Source organism: Mchenga conophoros, linkage group LG3 (assembly GCF_057382185.1).
Source record: "Mchenga conophoros isolate Kocher_MC1m ecotype Shallow Benthic linkage group LG3, M_conophoros_male_GT1.1, whole genome shotgun sequence".
Lineage (NCBI taxonomy): Eukaryota > Metazoa > Chordata > Actinopteri > Cichliformes > Cichlidae > Mchenga > Mchenga conophoros.
Window position 1 is genome coordinate 32077857 of NC_140528.1, and position 18989 is coordinate 32096845.

The 18989-nt window shown below is 43.3% G+C and overlaps 2 protein-coding genes across 2 annotated transcripts; both read left to right on the forward strand.

The window, feature by feature from the left end:
- The first annotated feature begins 275 nt into the window (after positions 1-275).
- On the forward strand, positions 276-2237 carry LOC146578173 (E3 ubiquitin-protein ligase TRIM21-like). The gene has a single exon (XM_085268568.1). The coding sequence runs from the start codon at positions 287-289 to the stop codon at positions 1943-1945; it is 1659 nt and encodes a 552-aa protein (XP_085124694.1). The 5' UTR covers positions 276-286; the 3' UTR covers positions 1946-2237.
- Positions 2238-15777: 13540 nt separating this feature from the next.
- LOC146578174 (E3 ubiquitin-protein ligase TRIM21-like) lies at positions 15778-17547 on the forward strand. Its single transcript, XM_085268540.1, has one exon. The coding sequence runs from the start codon at positions 15829-15831 to the stop codon at positions 17518-17520; it is 1692 nt and encodes a 563-aa protein (XP_085124666.1). The 5' UTR covers positions 15778-15828; the 3' UTR covers positions 17521-17547.
- Positions 17548-18989: the final 1442 nt, after the last annotated feature.

An 18989-nucleotide genomic window follows, 5' to 3' on the forward strand; every position in this document is an offset into this window, starting at 1 on the left:
CCTGCAGTCCCAGGAATCTGTGGCTGTTTGCCCTCTCCACCTCCGTCCCTTTGACGATAAGAGGCTGCAGGGGAGGGAGTTCTTCCAAAAGTGCAGTATTCATTCCTTGGTCCGTGTTGAGGATGAGGTGAAGAAGCTTCTGTGATGAAAAGAAACTTAAAGAAGTCCAGACACTTTTCTCTCCAAGCTCCTCAGACTACTGACGCTTGTTTCTCTCTTTGTAAAATGAAATTTAAAGTGAATTTTGAATCAAATGTTTCTCTTCTTTCTCCCTCAGAGTGCAGACATGTCTGCTGCCAGCAATCTGCGATCTGAAGATCAGTTTCTGTGCTCCATCTGTCTGGATGTGTTCACTGATCCAGTCACTACATCATGTGGACACAACTTCTGCAAAACCTGCATCAGTCAGCACTGGGACATGAATGTCATCTGTCAGTGTCCCATGTGTAAAGAGACTTTCTACACTCGACCTCAGCTGAAGATCAACACCTTCATCTCTGAGATGGTTGCTCAGTTCAGACGTGAAGCTCAGCAGAAAGCCAGCAGCAGCAGCTCAGAGCAACAAGCTGCCAAACCAGGAGAAGTTCCCTGTGACGTCTGCACTGGAACCAGACTGAAGGCCCTGAAGTCCTGCCTGGTGTGTCAGATCTCCTACTGTCAGACTCACCTGGAGCCTCATCTGACACTGAAAGGTCTGAAAAGACATCAGCTGGTTGATGCTGTGGAGAACCTGGAAGGCAGGATGTGCACGAAGCACGATAAACTCCTGGAGCTGTTCTGTAAGACCGACCAGACATGTGTCTGCGTGCTCTGCCCTGTTTTAGACCACAAGAACCACGAGTTTGTTCCTCTGAGAGAAGAATATGAAGGAAAGAAGGCAGAGCTGGAGAAGACAGAGGCTGAGATTCAGCAGATGATCCAGAAGAGACGACTGAAGATTCAGGAGATCACAGAGTCGGTGAAGATGAGTAAAGATGCTGCAGACAGACAGAAAGCAGAAGGTGTTCAGGTCCTCACGGCTCTGATGGAGTCTGTTGAGAGACGCCTGAAGGAGCTCATGAAGGAGATCGAAGACAAACAGGAAGCTACAGAGAAACAGGCTGAAGGTCTCATCAAAGATCTGGAACAGGAAATCTCTGAGCTGATGGAGAGAAGCTCTGAGGTGGAGCAGCTCTCACGCTCTGAAGACCACCTCCACCTCCTCCAAAGCTTCTCCTCCCTGAAAGCTGCTCCACCCAGCAAGGACTGGACAGAGGTCAGAGTTCATCCACCATCATATGAGGGGACTGTGGGGAGAGCTGTGGCTCAGCTGGAGGAGACAATCAGGAAACTCATGAAGAAGAAGCTGTTTGAGGCTGAGCTGCAGAGGGTGCAGCAGCATGAGGTGGATGTGACTCTGGATCCTGATACAGCTCATCCTAATCTCATCCTGTCTGATGATGGAAAACAAGTTTATGATACTGATGTGGAGAAGAATCTTCCAGACAACCCAGAGAGATTTTCTGTGTGTGTTTGTGTTTTAGGAGAGCAGAGTTTCTCTTCAGGCAGATTTTACTTTGAGGTTCAGGTTAAAGGAAAGACTGAGTGGGATTTAGGAGTGGCCACAGAGTCGATCAACAGGAAGGGAGACATCACAGTCAGACCTCAGGATGGTTTCTGGACTGTAGGGCTGGTAAATGGAAATGAGTACGAAGCTGCTGCTGACCCTTCAGTCCCCCTCTGTCTTCATCCTGGTCCTGAGAAGGTGGGGGTGTTTGTGGATTATGAGGAGGGTCTGGTCTCCTTTTATGATGTAGGTGCTGCAGCTCTGATCTACTCCTTTACTGGCTGCTCCTTCACTCACAAACTCCACCCATTCTTCAATCCCTGTATGAATGATGGAGGTAAAAACTCTGCACCTCTGATCATCTGTCCTGTCAATCAAACTGATCAACGACTGATTTAATTGGATGAATGATTGATTTTTCTTGAAGGGAACAAATGAACATGTTGAGTGTAAATCCTCTACAGTCTCCATGTTTCTATAGAATCTGATCATCAGGACTCTGATTCACACTTTGATTCTCATGGAGTTTGATTTGAACAGAAGAAAAGTTGAATCAGGAAATGTTCCCACTGATGGAGACTCGAGCTGAAGAGCAAATATCAGAGAACAAATGTCCAAAAGCTTCATTTCCAATAAAGTTTGTTCAATGCTTTGAGTGAATCCAGACTCATGTGTGGCTGTTATACGGAGCATCAGAGTCCAGCTGAGTTATGTTGGATACAAACTGCTTATTTTGGCTCTGTGAGGAGTTTTGTTCACTGAAAACTGATGAGACGGATAATATTCAAAGAACTCTGTAGAGATTCATGCATCCATGTTCTCCACCTGCAGGTGTGGAGGAGAAAGGTGGAGCACAGACTGCTGCATCCTTCCAGTCACATCATTTTGATGATTATATTTGCATGTTGTGATGATTTGGGTTAAAGACAAACAGAGTTGAACGGCTGCAGTCACAGCATGAAGACGATGCTGAAGCTGAGCTGTCAGTGAACATGTTTCACTGTGATTTGATTTGAAGAATAGAAAGTGTGTGTGGCTGCTGACAGCTGCAGTCTCTGCTAGTCTGCATAACACACACACAACTTTCCCCCTGAGGCAACGATGCAGCAACAACACAAAGAACAGCTGCAGACACACACACACTGTTAAAGAACACTTTACTGTTTAAGGCAGAATTCCTCAGTAACAATGATTTGAGTCTACTGTGTCTACTGTGGTTTCCAACATACAATCTACTGAAACATGTTTTTCTTTCTGCCGTACAAACTATTTGATCACAACATCTTTGCTTTTTTCCTCCAATCGTTTATTCTGATTATTTTATTTAGTTTAACTAAGAAAAGCTTAAAATTTAACTCTTAACCTGATTTAAACGTTTAATTTCTCATTAACTCAGACTTTTAATTTATTTCCTTGTTTAATGTATTATTTCTTTATCCTTGTTTAAGTTTTGCCGATCCTTTCTGTGTAACCTGTTTAATCTGACCTTTGACCCTTTAATTTTAACTTAACAGTACTCTTGTTTTGACCTTTGACCTCTTTATTCCTTATAACCAAATAAACCCTTTTATCTGATATTTTCACCTTATTGATTGATTATATATATCTATTATATTTTCTCACCTTACCTTATTTTGACCTTTGACCTATGTCCTTGTTAGCCTTGATCTTCCTTCATCAAACGTGAAATTTCTTTCACCTTTGAACTTAAAGCTTAAATCAAACCTTTGTTAAAAAGCTTCTTACCAACTTGTAATTCCAACTCTCTGCATTAAACACGTATCTTATCATATAAACACTGGATCACTGAGAGAACTTTAGGCAGAACCAAATGAAGCAGCTGACCTCGTCAAACTCACAGCGACAGTAACTGACAGTGAATTATTTTAATCTTCTTCATTGTATTTGTTAGAAACATTTATTTTCCTTTAATTGGACTTTGGTTAAGTTCAATCCGATGTATTAACCGACCTTTGAGGTGAAGTGCAGCTGCGAAGAACGCTACGGCAGGCAATGAGGTGCGTTTAATGTCGCTCTGTTAATTTGAGCGTCCATAAATTGAATGTCTTATTTTTTCTTACTTTATTATTGCTCATTTATTGGAGAATTTGGCCATTTAATTAAGATAGATTTTATGTTGTTGGTGGTAAAGATCTGGATGGATGTTTTATTTTATTCTGTGTTTCTATTTTTCAGTTTTACTTTTCAAGACTTGGTGAATTGCCTTTTTCTACTTTTTGTTTAGTTTTGTTAAAATTAGCAGCAGTGAGAAGTGTTGTTGTCGGTCTTGAATATATTTGATGTAGCCCATACTGTTAAGGTAAGTGTCATGTTTTTAGTTGTTAGTCTGATGAAGAATCTTTTATTTTTCTCCAAAAGTTGATTGTGTTTATCTGGACATAGTGTTTTTCAGGTCCAGCTGAATGCAGGTTTCCCCAGTCTTATACGTGTCAGGAGCATCAGCACAGCTGAAATGCATTTTTCCTAAGCACCGCGTCTCTGTGGCTTTTAAACCCCAAAACACGCTAAAACAAAAATGGGTCCACCCCAAGGATGGGGTCCCCCGGTGTAGTAACCTCGTTTCTTCGAACATCGACGTTCATTCAGGAAACCACAGCTGCTAGTTGCACTCACCACACGTTTGTCTTATCTGCCTATTATGTAGCCTTCACTTCCTTTAATAAGAGCAAATTTTCCACTATAAACACAGAGTCTAACAAAAGACTGGAGACTGTTTTGGTCATTTCCCTCAGAGTTTGTATGTTTTGTTGTTTTTCTGGTGATGAGCTTCAAACAGCAGCAGATTGAGACTCAAATAGAACCTAATAAAATCAGTGAAGCTATTCATTGCTCATGTCATCCATCAGGGAGTTACTTTAATATCATTACATTGTTTGCTTTTAGTGAATGTGGAAATTGAATATGAATTCATTTTATGTTTTTCTTTTCTTTTTTATTTCTTAATACCTAACTGCTGCACCTGTACTGCCCGTATCTCTGCAGATATACTGTATAGCCACTCAAAACTGATGTTCAGATAAGAGGGTGGGAGCCGCCTGTTTTCTCTCTCCACTATAATCCCTGACAATTTTATTAGTTTGGGCGACCTTTACGTGCAGGTTGTTGGGATCACAGCAGAGTTAGAACAGAGGGGACATGGTGTTTGTTAAATGTCCGAATGGCCCAGGTGGAAGAAGCTGTTAGTGAATCTGGAGATGTGGGACCTGAGGTACCAACATACAACACTGTAAAAAATGACGGATGCCACCAAAGTAAATAGCAACATTTTACTTTGTTGTTTGCATCATTTTTAAAAATGTATAATTTCTATTTGCATTTCAAGTTATGAAAGGTATTGATTAAACATGTTTATGTTTTTTTTTTCTTTAACTGTTTTCCACTCAGAGTATACAAGAGGTTGAAGATACTATTACATACGGAGAGAACTCCACACCGGGTGTAGGCTTGCATGACTAAGAAACTATTTGAGGAAATTTTGTGGAGTTTGAGGTTGGACTCGGCTGCACATGTATTGAGGAGTACTTGTGGTGAGGGCTAGTTCTTTAAGGTTCAGCAGCTAACAAGACGGTGTATCGGTCAGGATACAGGAAGCAGGACAACAGGCTTCCACTTTGCTGGATTGTCACCACCAGCTGTTTTATTGCCACCTAGATGCTCAGTGTTGCCAGCAGTCTGTAGTAACAAACAAGTTGCCATCAGTATATAAATATATACAGCAACAGCTTCACTAAGATAAACATAACGGATTAAATGAAATAAACCAACACATCCATCTGAATATACACATAACAGAACATATATAATTTGAACTATGCCAATCTTTCATCTCTTGCTCCAAACACAGAAAGGACACAATTAAACACAGTGAGAATGTCATACATAGCCGAAACATCCACTCTAACTGTAAACAAAGGACTTTGGCACCAACGTGTGGCCGAATAAAATTACTACATAATGGTGGCGGCCGGCGGCACATGCTTCGAGTCACGAGATGAAAAAATGTGGTGCTACAATGCGGTAGAATGTAACTAAAGCCGCGGCCAACATCAGAATCGGAAAATAAACATATTTAAGGAAACTTACTTCCAGTCATGAACTTAACACTCGGAGCATCACCGTGAAGGATGGCAACCAGGAACAGCTTACGAGGTAAACAGAACTAACACTGAAAAAATCTCCCCTTCTCGAGTAGCATCGCGATACCCCCAACTTCTGCCTACGTCATTTCCTACGACTCCACCCCACACAATATTGCAGAACATAGACATAAAATCCCAGAGCCTTTCATACAACATGTGTGCTTAAGCCGATCGATGGCTGCAGACTCTGTGGGAACTGAAATCAGCCCGTCATCGATGCAGAAGTGTCTCTCGACAAAGTGTCTTGTGTCTGCTCCAAAGTTTGTCTCGCCTTCCCAGGTGGCTCGTCATAGGTAATAGATGGTTACTACTGGTGACGGGCTATTACCAAAAATATGCACCCGGGCGTGGTCTTCCTGCACTTTGTCACATGAGTAGAAGTAATCAACAACTTTTTATTCATTTCTATTCTTATGAGCACGAGAGAGAGAGAGGGGGGGGGGGGGGGGGGGGGCAGGTACACAGTCACTAAAGATAAATAGCACAGCATTTAGTTGAATAGACGTTAAAAGAGAAGGTGTTTCAACAGCTGTTGTCTACACTCTTGACACAGGAGAACAGAAGACTTCACCACCAGGACCTCCCCACCAACTGGGTGTCACCAACTTTCTCACAACACCTCACTGTGACCTACACAGATAACCAGTGTGCAGCTTTGAAATATAACATCCAGAGTCTATGTGACAAATGGCTAAACAAGTGCCATCATAGCAGGGTGAAGGGTGAACATGGTAACATAGAAGATGCTCTCCCAGGCCTATTACTGCCTTCTGGTCATAATGTCCACTCTCTTTCAGTGACCTCTCACCTTTAATATCCTATGACCTTCATTGACCTCTGACTTTCAGTGACCTCTGACCTCCTGTTGCAGGTGTGTGTGTGCTGCTGCTGTCTGCACTGACTGTTTGTGCAGGTGAGTAGATGAAGTGCACCATGGTCCAGGGCCCTATTTCAGGAAGCCGGTTTAGTGCAAACTCTGAGTAAGTATACCCTGAGTGAACGAAAACTCTGGGTTTTCGGTTTCACAAAGCGAGTTTAGATTAATTCTGAGTGAGTCACTATGACGACACACTCCGTGAAGCTAACCTGCCCCCTAGCAGGTTTACTTCAACTAACCCTGACGTTCTCCGCCTCTTTGTCGGAAACCTGACTGTAGGAAGTGTCGGACATGGCGTGTCCCTTCCTTGAAGAGCCAGTAGATGTTGAAGCCCAAATTCTCCGCAGAGCGCTCCGCCGGGAGAGAGTGATTAGAGCGCGTTTGGACATTTTATCATTTCCTGATGATTTCCTGTGTGAACGTCACCGTTTTTCAGCACAATCTATAATTTATTTGAATAACATCCTCAGGCCTAATATTGCTCATGTGACACATCGCGGACATTCCACAAAATTCCACAAAATTGCAGGTAGCAGGATGAACAAAACTCAATTCATGATGTGGTGATACTTGAACTACTACTTAAATTTTACATTTATTCTCACGGTTCCCAGGCGTGATTGGCTGTATAGATGGCACTCACATTCCAATCATTGCTCCTTCAGTAAATGAAGGAGACTATGTGAACAGGAAGTCTTTCCACAGCATTAATGTACAGGTACATAGTTCCCTGTAGCATTTCAAACTAACAAATTATTTCATTATAGTAATGGATGCTAATTTGTGTTCTCTGCACTGTGAAGATCATATGTGATGCTGCCAACATTATCACAAATGTGGAAGCCAAGTGGCCAGGCTCTGTGAGTGGTGGTGGTGGAGGACCCCCACCTGTTTTTCGGGCCTCTGCTTTTTTTCTGTTGGCTATAACGGGTCACATTTGAGCATACAGAGTAAGCAAATATGTACTTGTAATGTGCTCAGATAATTTCAATAAGTGCTTACAGAAAGAAAATTAATGTAGCCTCTAACTGCAATTGATTTACATGGGACAAACAGACCAAGCACTATGGCTCATAATACAATTACACCTTACCTGTTTGGACTATATTTTTATATTTCATTTTTACTTGCTGCCAGGAACGTTTGGGGCCTGTTGGGTTGCACCTGCGCCCACATCACATCACGAAATAAAATGTATAAAATGAAAAATAAAATATAATAAAATAACGTGTTAAATGGGTGGAAATCCCTCGATCAATGTTTAAATTAACACTCACGCATTGACTCTGTCGGCTATGTTTTGCCATGCATGCTCCCTTTCTTTTGCAGCTGAGGCTGTGTTACTTTTTTTCTGCATAATTTGCATGTTATCGGCATATGCTGCCATCAGAATTTCGGCCTCAAGCGCTGTGAAATACATTGACCGCGCCTTCTTTCCCTCCGTCTCCATGGTGACTCGCTTAATCTGTGCTCCACTGATCAGGGCTTTATGTATCCTCGTGCGCGCGCTTCACTTGGGGTTAAAGCAACTCCGCGTTGACTGAACTACTTGTTATCAGCCTTTCTGTAACCGAATATTCCGAGTTGGACAGTTCGGGGTTACTCAACCCTGAGTATCGTTTTTCACTCTGAGTTTTCTAAACCGGCTTCCTGAAATAGGGCCCTGGACACTAAACACGGACACACAGGTGAGCTGCTTCCTGGAAGAAGGCGGGACTTCACCTGAAGCACGAAAGGTGGGAGGGAGATTGAGAAAACTGTTGATAGAAGCAGTTCTAAGAATTGCTGTAGAAATAAGTCACTTATTTAAAGGTTTATTACCCACATGATCAGATCAGGCAGAGTGCATCTATTTTACTGTTTATAATAAAACAAGGAAATATACTACAAGATAATGAGAGGTGTTTGTGTTCATCTGTTACTCGTCTACATTTCAGTGTAAAAACAGGACAAAAAATCTGTGTTGGAGTCAAATTGTTAAATGTTGTCATTGTGTTACTTAAGTTTGTAAGTCTTGGTTCAAGCAGCCTGATCAAAGACGTTCCTTTGTCTCTGACCACCTCTCCAGCCAGTTTGTTGGTGGGGAGGCTGCAGTGTTTTCTTATAGGCACATCTATGTGAGGGCTCTGTTTGCTGCTTAGTAAGCTTCCTGCTTTATCATCCTTTTGTGGGCAGGAGGTCACACAAACGCACCCCAAACACACACACACACACATAGGGCCATATGTTTGTTGACCATAGGGAGTTTTACAATGGGTGGTGCTTGTGTGTACTGTAACTGTTTTCAGTAAAAGGTCGTCTGTGGGTTGATTCAGTGCTTTCCTGACACACCGAGTGGTCCTCCCTTGCTAGCAAGTAAAAGCTGTTCGTCTTGTTTCCGTTAACAGGAACAAGTTTGTAAACCAGCGGGGCCTGTGGAAGCACAGACACAACACTCTGGCTGAGGAAAGGTTGAAGATGGAGGTGAGAACGTGGACTAACTCTGAATGCAGAGCTGCTTTGGAGCTGTGGAGACTTACTGAGGAGTAAAGTGGACATGAAGGAGTCACAGAGGGAGGAGGAGGTGAACAGTGATGTTTGTTAGACAGGATCAGACTGAAGAGGGAACATAAGAAGAGTTTCATGCTGGATTTGAACAGCACAGGAAGATAAGCTCCGCCCAGCAGCTGAGTCCTCTCTGCTCACACTGGTGTTGGACTGCAACATCAGGGAGTCTGCTTCCACATCTGGTTTCCACAGCTGGAGGAAGCTGTCCCACGAGCACGCCTACGCCCCTCTGTCATTACTGAAGTAGTGATGGTGTTTAATCAGTGTGAGACTGTTTCACTGGTCCAAGCAGAGATTTACATAAATGAGCTTTTATGAGTTCTTATATTATCTGATCAGGCCGTTTGCTCCTGTTAAAGATAAATGTGCATCGAACGTTGTGGGTATTCATGAGTTGTGGGGATGAACAAAAGTATTTTACCAGCACAATATAATCTGCAGTATGATCATTGCTTTAACAATGTAACCGATAGTTTTAAGATGGCCTTAAGAGGCTTATGCATACTGTTAGCATTAACATTATACATTAACCTTGTATTCCAGATGCAGTTATAACTATTTTATACATATTGCATATCTGTGCTTATTTTGAGTTGATGTTCAGTTCATTAAGGGTCTTAAGCTTCACTGGTGAGAGTGTCCAGGTGATACATGCTGAGGGAAACTAGAACATAGAAGGAATTGCAATACATGCTTACAAAACACTTATAGCAGGTCATTCTTATTATTGTTTATAAGTTCATATTCTTGTATTAAGCCTTTAGTAGAGGTTCTTGATTAAAACATTTATTTAGTAGATGACATATACATAGTTTCAGTTCGGTTATTACATATATGAGAGTGGCTTCTGTCTCTCTGTCTGGTGAGAGGTCAGGAGCTGGTCGGTGAGGTGAAATAGGGTGCAATTGTGGTTAGCACACAGACACACAGACACACACACACACACACACACACACACAGTTAGAGAGAATCATTTATAGGTGGAAGTTTAATCATGTTTTGCTCGGGGTTGCAAAAGAGCAGTTTGTCGCAGAACTGCTGCTGATGTGTCAAGATGATAAGCGAGCATCCTTCAGTGACAGGAAGTACCTGCCGTGAAGACGAAGACAATGTTCTTTTTAAACTGTGTTAAAAGTCATTGTGGTTTTGATCTGACCTATGTATGAAATTGATTTGACGTTGAGGGGGCGTCATTAAATTCAAACCCTGATGGTATAAAATATCTGTTTATGTTTTGAGTAGTCGGAGATCAGCCCTGTCTGCGAACGGAACTGGTCTTCCCACGCGTGTATTTCATTAAAATCAATTGTTTGACCAAGCTCTTGGACCATGGTTGTTTGTACTCTCCTTCCTCAATATTTGAACCTTAACAGAGTCTAACAGTTTAAACCTGTGTGTGACTGTGTCCTTGAACGGCCCTGACAGACGGCTGTAGTCCATAATATTAATGTTTCCTGCTGACTGAAATAAGCAGCTGAGCTCTGTGAGGGCAGAGCTGATGCTAACAGGTGAGTCTGTTACCTGGACTGGACTGAGTGAGCTGCTGTGTCACAGCTTTATCAGTGACACACTCAGCATGTGTGTGTGTGATATGTCATAGTGCTTGAAACACACATGAAAATATATTAAAGGTTGAATCTTTTTTCTTTTGGTTTGTGGAACAAAAATCAGCGACGAAGAAACGCGAGCGTAAAACTTGGTGTAGAAGTGCAACAAATGTAAGCCGGCTCATTTGACACTGTGAAGCTTGAAAAGGATTTGCGCACCTACATCATTATTTACGGTTTAAATTGTGCTGCCTTCAGGTGCACCTGGTAAATTCAGGAATCTCTACTCCAAACCACAGCAGGTTGTTTTAGAGGCTTTTCTGGGTTAATGTTGGTTTGTTGGCAGAAACATGTCTGTGATCGCTGTGTTGTTCTTTTTGATGCAGGATTTCATGTAACTCGGTGCTAAAGTCATAACAATGAAGTTTAACAATTCTAGTGCTCATGCGTCAGCTAGCATGCATCAGCTAGCATGCGTCAGCTAGCATGCGACAGCTAGCATGCAGCCTGTTTCAGTTGCTCCTGCTTTTACTCTTTACTCTAATTTTTTCTTACTTCTTTCTTTGTCCTTTACTGAGTGTGTCCATCTGTTTAAAAGCTTTCTTTTCAAACATGTGGATCGAGAGAGTTTTTGTTCTGCTGTTGCTTTCACTGAGGAATGGGAGCGCAGCACAGCAGTTACACACCAGAGATCAGCTGAGCCGCCTGATGCTGCTGTTGCAGATTAACTGGAGTCTCAGATTAACTGGAGACGGTCAAACAGATGTGTGACAGACTTTAAGGAGCTGCTGCCAACAAACCAGCAAATAAACACTGAATATTTCATGTGTGACATTTGTGAGGTGGCCTTAAACACAGTCCGTCAGTCTTTTTGCTCTTGAACAGTGAAATATTAAAAACTGTCTCGAGTTTATTTGGTGATGTTCTCGTGCACGAGGCGAAAACAGCAAACAAACGTCACAGTAAATCTTTCCAGCTGATGTTAGGCATCCTCCACCTGCTGAATCCACTTCAGCCTCTTCCTGCTCATGTTCCTGTTTAGAGGCACAGTCGGCCTGTAAATGGAGAAAACTGAACACAGGAATATTTGGATTTCCTTCTTTTTCTCTGCTCATGTTCAACTTGTCTGATTCAAGCTGGGAATATTTATTAGAAACAAAGTGAATAATATTATTTTATTATCACGTTGATGCAGCACATGGTTCAGTTAGCTTTGTATAAACACGTGTTAGAAATGTTCTTCAATCAGCTCTTTTTACTCTCATTTCACAGCCAGTACTTTTTACTTTTACTTCAGTAAAGAAGTTGAATTAGTACTTGGAGTATTTTTAACAGTAGTACTTCTACTTCAGTACACACTGTATGTACTTTTACCACCTGTGTCTGAGACCTCCTTCAGGGTCCACCTGAAGCTCTCAGTCTGCTGTGGAAAAAGGAAATCCAGGTGAGTTTCTGCTGATCACCTGAGGCCGTCATTACTGTGTGAACCCACACACCACTCCTCACTCCTCCCACCCGCTGCACACAGTCACTGAGTACAGACCGGCTGATTCCTGTAAAGGGAGAGGCAGGAAGAGGCGGAGCAACACCTGAAAAACAAGAAGCTCAACGTCATTTTGCAGAAGTGACAGTGTGAGAGAGCAGCAGCAGAGCTGCAGTCGAGTCCTGTTTGTCTCTAAAAGAAGATTCACTGGAGTCCATCAGGTTCCTCTCAGCAACAGTGGTGAGTGCAGCTGATCACACTTCCTGCTTCTACACAAATCTTCACTCTGTTCACTTCATCAGGACTCATCACAGTCACACTGGATCCATAGAAATCTGCTCATGTAACCACAGATCCACTGTAGGAGCATCGACCTGCTGCTTCAGTCTCACTGTGGCTCTGCTCAGGACTGTGGACTCAGGCTGTGCTCTGGACTTCAGACTGACTCCACACTTCCTGGTTATTCATCACTTCCTGTTCCTCTTAGATTGATTCTGGATCTGATTGATCATAAGGATTACAGACGTGAAAACACCTATTTATTCTTTATTGATATAAAGCCTTTGACACTGTAAACCAGCAGATTTTGGTCAGTACTTCAAAAAGTCATTCACACATTTTACAAAGATTATCTGACTTAGTGTATCCTGTAAGAGTCACAGATGATCCTCAATCATTCAGAAAACAGTCGATGCTGCACTTTATAACTTTGTGTGGAAACATGAATCTCATTATTTAGACAGATGTGTTTGAATCATCCTGATAATCAGGCTTTAAACATGTCAGAGTTCCACACATCAGCTGTGATATTCAAGCTGACCTGGATCAAACATGTCATCAGACACAAACATAGATGATGCTGTTTAATCCCAAAGCTTATTTAAACAAACTGGAGGACAGAATTCCTCCTTAAATGGGATTTTGATCAAATGCACTGATCTCATTTTCACACACAGGCTTTATCATGGTGGCTTCTTCTCTACTAACATCAACCTTTGATTTGGACAAACAAATATATGAAACACAAAAATAAATCAATGTTTTCTGAGGATCCAGAATAACATGAATGATGTATCCCAGCGAGTGACTGGAAAAGTTCATCTTCTTCCACATCCTGAGTTTGTGAGGAGCTGTGATGTTCCAGTATCTGTGAGAGAAAACAGGACAGTTTTTACTGACGCACAAATGGACCAAATATACAGACACCTCTGAATAAACATGTTCTCATCAATGCCATTAAAATACTGGATCAACAGTTAATAACACATTTCTGAGGTTTGTGATTCATCGTCCTCCTCACTGTCAGCTCTACTGGAACAGTCACTGTTTAATATTAATGGCTCGTTGATCTGGACGTACAATAAGAAGTATTCAGTCACCAACAAGGTCGAAGTTTACTTCACAGTGATTGATGGAAAATATCCAACAAACTGATTTATTCAAGTATACAAATGATCTGGATGAATCTTGGACCTTCTGTAAAACAGAGAAACAATTTCACATCTTTGTAACGACTGTATTTATCTTCATCCCCAAACGTTGATCCTGTTCATCTGGACGCTGCACTGTACAGCAGACACTACAATGTTAGGTTTGTGTTTGGATGAACCAGTTTGTGTCTGAGTGTGTTGCTGGGTCTCCACCAGTTACTCTGAGAACTGAAGAAGCTTCTCTGATGAAACGTCTTCAAGAAACTCAAAGAAGTCCAGACGCTTTTCTCTTGTCACTTGCCCCTCCCTTCCTTCCCTCCCCATCTCCAGCTGCCTCCCTCCTCCCGCTCCACCACAACCACCCACACATGCAGGGCCTTGGAGTAGGGGTATGTTACCAGGATGCAGAGGAGGCTACCCCCCCCCCCCCCCCTCTGTCCCCTTCTGGCTGCCTCTGCCTCAATTTTATCCCACAACTTAGACATTCACATTACTCACACCCTCATTACACATACATATAGGATCTTGGGGGTGGGCACGATACACGGAGTCCAAGTTACCATCAGGGTGTACACCTCACCCCTGACATCGTTGCCCACCTCTCAATTTTAAATACACGTAGACATTGAGGGCTATCAGGAGGGACTATGCACTTACCTGCTGCTCTCTGGCAGGTAGCTCCATGCCCTCCTGGGTTTTAATTGCAACTTAGAACACACATGCATCAACACTACAACGAGCGGGTGGAGGGAGGTTTGGAGTCTTCTCTCACCCCCGTTATCTGCGGCCTGCTGGAGCGGGGGGGCTAGGAGGAGTTGGCCGTCTGGCTGCGGTCTGGAGTGTGGGGCCTCCCTGCTGCTGCGGAGTCGGGGCGGTCTGCCTCTCCCCACCGCAGGGAAAAGGGTAACACCACCTGGGTCTGGGTGCAGTTCCCCCCTCCAGGGGCAAGGGTACCTAGACCCGGTTTGTAGAGTACGCTTGGGGAGTGTGATCGTGTATACAGCGTCTCTTTATGTCTGTCTCCACGTCGGTTGAGTGTGAAGTGCATATGAGAGCATGAGGGCGGGAATGGATGTTTGTGTCTGTGTGTGCCTGTATGTCTGTGTCTATATGTCAGGTTGGGTATCAGACGCCACCTCCCTGGGGACATCTCAGGCCTCCAAACCTTGGAGGGCCTATCTCCACCCACCACCACTTCCCCTGCCGGTGGCGGACTCCCTCAGGTGTCGGTGCGTTGGTGGTTCTTTGTGTCTGGGGATGGGCGTCCAGGTACACACCGGCTCACTCCTTGGCGGCCGCTTATTGGGGCTCGCTCGGGCCACTTCGGAGGTGGGGTGCCCCCGGCCTCTCGGCCTGGGGCTCGGTCACTCAGGCGCAGCTGGCTGCCGGCGGAGCTCACTGCAACTCCCCCCCCCTGGCTTCTGCTCCGCGGCTGCTGAATGAGCCCTCATCTGGGACTCTCCTCAGCTCTTTCTGGGACAGTGGCGCGGCTGCCCCTCTGTGGGTCTTCCTTGGTCTCTTGTGTTCTGGGGGCCTCTGGATGTCTGGAGTTTTGATCTCCTCCATACCTGCTTCATGCCCTGGAGGACGGGGCTGTGGCCCCCCCACACCCTCTAGCAGATCATTACATGAAGGAACCTTTTAAAAAAACAAGCGCGTCCATGCTCACAGGTGTACACACGGGTGATCACACCCACAAACTACACCCTTTTTGGCTCCTACCTCAAAGCACACTGTGTGCTGTCGATCTTACAATAATGTTTAACATTTAGTATTTACTGTTATAGTCACATAGATCACCGTGATGTTGTTTATTCTATTATTCTTGTTCTCTTCTGCTTGTTTTCTTTTTTCTTTCTCAACAGGTGATCCAGGTGATCGATAGATGCATTTTTTTTCCTTTTTTTATTTTTTATTTTTTTATTTTTTTTCTGCCATTCTGTTGTTTTTTGTTTTTTGCCCTTCTCCCCCGTCCCTCTTCTCAGCTGTTTCTCTTTCCCTCTTTCTTTCTCCCCTTCTTTCCTCCAGTCAAGTCTGTCCCGTATTCAGCAAGTGAAAATAAAATAAACAATAAAAGGTGAATCAAATGGACCATTATGGCAAGGCTGGGATGGTCAATTTCGTAAAGTAAATCCGTTGGGCATCTTTCTTTGCCTTTTGATGAAAAATAGCCAAACGGGACAGGCAAAAAAGAAAAAAAAAGAAAAAAAAAGAAATTTAAAGTGAATTTTGAATCAAATGTTTCTCTTCTTTCTCCCTCAGAGTGCAGACATGTCTGCTGCCAGCAATCTGCGATCTGAAGATCAGTTTCTGTGCTCCATCTGTCTGGATGTGTTCACTGATCCAGTCTCTACACCATGTGGACACAACTTCTGCAAAACCTGCATCAGTCAGCACTGGGACATGAGTCAGAGCTGTCAGTGTCCCATGTGTAAAGAGACTTTCTACACTCGACCTCAGCTGAAGATCAACACCTTCATCTCTGAGATGGTCGCTCAGTTCAGACGTGAAGCTCAGCAGAAAGCCAGCAGCAGCAGCTCAGAGCAACAAGCTGCCAAACCAGGAGAAGTTCCCTGTGACGTCTGCACTGGAACCAGACTGAAGGCCCTGAAGTCCTGCCTGGTGTGTCAGACCTCCTACTGTCAGACTCACCTGGAGCCTCATCTGACAGTGAAACGTCTGAAAAGACATCAGCTGGTTGATGCTGTGGAGAACCTGGAAGGCAGGATGTGCACGAAGCACGATAACCTTCTGCAGCTGTTCTGTAAGACCGACCAGACATGTGTCTGCATGCTCTGCTCTGTTTTAGACCACAAGAACCACGAGTTTGTTCCTCTGAGAGAAGAATATGAAGGAAAGAAGGCAGAGCTGGAGAAGACAGAGGCTGAGATTCAGCAGATGATCCAGAAGAGACGACTGAAGATTCAGGAGATCACAGAGTCGGTGAAGATGAGTAAAGATGCTGCAGACAGACAGAAAGCAGAAGGTGTTCAGGTCCTCACGGCTCTGATGGAGTCTGTTGAGAGACGCCTGAAGGAGCTCATGAAGGAGATCGAAGACAAACAGGAAGCTACAGAGAAACAGGCTGAAGGTCTCATCAAAGATCTGGAACAGGAAATCTCTGAGCTGATGGAGAGAAGCTCTGAGGTGGAGCAGCTCTCACGCTCTGAAGACCACCTCCACCTCCTCCAAAGCTTCTCCTCCCTGAAAGCTGCTCCACCCAGCAAGGACTGGACAGAGGTCAGAGTTCATCCACCATCATATGAGGGGACTGTGGGGAGAGCTGTGGCTCAGCTGGAGGAGACAGTCTGGAAACCCATGAAGAAGAAGCTGTTTGAGGCTGAGCTGCAGAGGGTGCAGCAGCATGAGGTGGATGTGACTCTGGATCCTGATACAGCTCATCCTGAACTCATCCTGTCTGATGATGGAAAACAAGTTTATCATAGTGATGTGGAGAAGAAACTTCCAGACAACCCAGAGAGATTTTCTTACTATGTTTGTGTTTTAGGAGAGCAGAGTTTCCCATCTGGCAGATTTTACTTTGAGGTTCAGGTTAAAGGAAAGACTGCGTGGATTTTAGGAGTGGCCACAGAGTCGATCAACAGGAAGGGAAGCATCACACTGAGACCTCAGGATGGTTTCTGGACTGTGTGGCTGAGAAATGGAAATGAGTACATAGCTGCTGCTGGTCCTTCAGTCCCCCTCTGTCTTCATCCTGGTCCTGAGAAGGTGGGGGTGTTTGTGGATTATGAGGAGGGTCTGGTCTCCTTTTATGATGTAGGTGCTGCAGCTCTGATCTACTCCTTTACTGGCTGCTCCTTCACTCACAAACTCCACCCATTCTTCAGCCCCTGTTTCAATGATGGAGGTAAAAACTCTGCACCTCTGATCATCTGTCCTGTCAATCAAACTGATCAACGACTGATTTAATTGGATGAATGATTGATTTTTCTTGAAGGGAACAAATGAACATATTGAGTGTAAATCCTCTACAGTCTCCATGTTTCTATAGAATCTGATCATCAGGACTCTGATTCACACTTTGATTCTCATGGAGTTTGATTTGAACAGAAGAAAAGTTGAATCAGGAAATGTTCCCACTGATGGAGACTCGAGCTGAAGAGCAAATATCAGAGAACAAATGTCCAAAAGCTTCATTTCCAATAAAGTTTGTTCAATGCTTTGAGTGAATCCAGACTCATGTGTGGCTGTTATACGGAGCATCAGAGTCCAGCTGAGTTATGTTGGATACAAACTGCTTATTTTGGCTCTGTGAGGAGTTTTGTTCACTGAAAACTGATGAGACGGATAATATTCAAAGAACTCTGTAGAGATTCATGCATCCATGTTCTCCACCTGCAGGTGTGGAGGAGAAAGGTGGAGCACAGACTGCTGCATCCTTCCAGTCACATCATTTTGATGATTATATTTGCATGTTGTGATGATTTGGGTTAAAGACAAACAGAGTTGAACGGCTGCAGTCACAGCATGAAGACGATGCTGAAGCTGAGCTGTCAGTGAACATGTTTCACTGTGATTTGATTTGAAGAATAGAAAGTGTGTGTGGCTGCTGACAGCTGCAGTCTCTGCTAGTCTGCATAACACACACACAACTTTCCCCCTGAGGCAACGATGCAGCAACAACACAAAGAACAGCTGCAGACACACACACACTGTTAAAGAACACTTTACTGTTTAAGGCAGAATTCCTCAGTAACAATGATTTGAGTCTACTGTGTCTACTGTGGTTTCCAACATACAATCTACTGAAACATGTTTTTCTTTCTGCCGTACAAACTATTTGATCACAACATCTTTGCTTTTTTCCTCCAATCGTTTATTCTGATTATTTTATTTAGTTTAACTAAGAAAAGCTTAAAATTTAACTCTTAACCTGATTTAAACGTTTAATTTCTCATTAACTCAGACTTTTAATTTATTTCCTTGTTTAATGTATTATTTCTTTATCCTTGTTTAAGTTTTGCCGATCCTTTCTGTGTAACCTGTTTAATCTGACCTTTGACCTTTTAATTTTAACTTAACAGTACTCTTGTTTTGACCTTTGACCTCTTTATTCCTTATAACCAAATAAACCCTTTTATCTGATATTTTCACCTTATTGATTGATTATATATATCTATCATATTTTCTCACCTTACCTTATTTTGACCTTTGACCTATGTCCTTGTTAGCCTTGATCTTCCTTCATCAAAGGTGAAATTTCTTTCACCTTTGAACTTAAAGCTTAAATCAAACCTTTGTTAAAAAGCTTCTTACCAACTTGTAATTCCAACTCTCTGCATTAAACACGTATCTTATCATATAAACACTGGATCACTGAGAGAACTTTAGGCAGAACCAAATGAAGCAGCTGACCTCGTCAAACTCACAGCGACAGT

Coding starts and splice junctions, on each gene's coding strand:
- LOC146578173 (XM_085268568.1), top strand. CDS start 287: ATGTCTGCTGCCAGCAATCTGCGATCTGAAGATCAGTTTCTGTGCTCC.
- LOC146578174 (XM_085268540.1), top strand. CDS start 15,829: ATGTTTCTCTTCTTTCTCCCTCAGAGTGCAGACATGTCTGCTGCCAGC.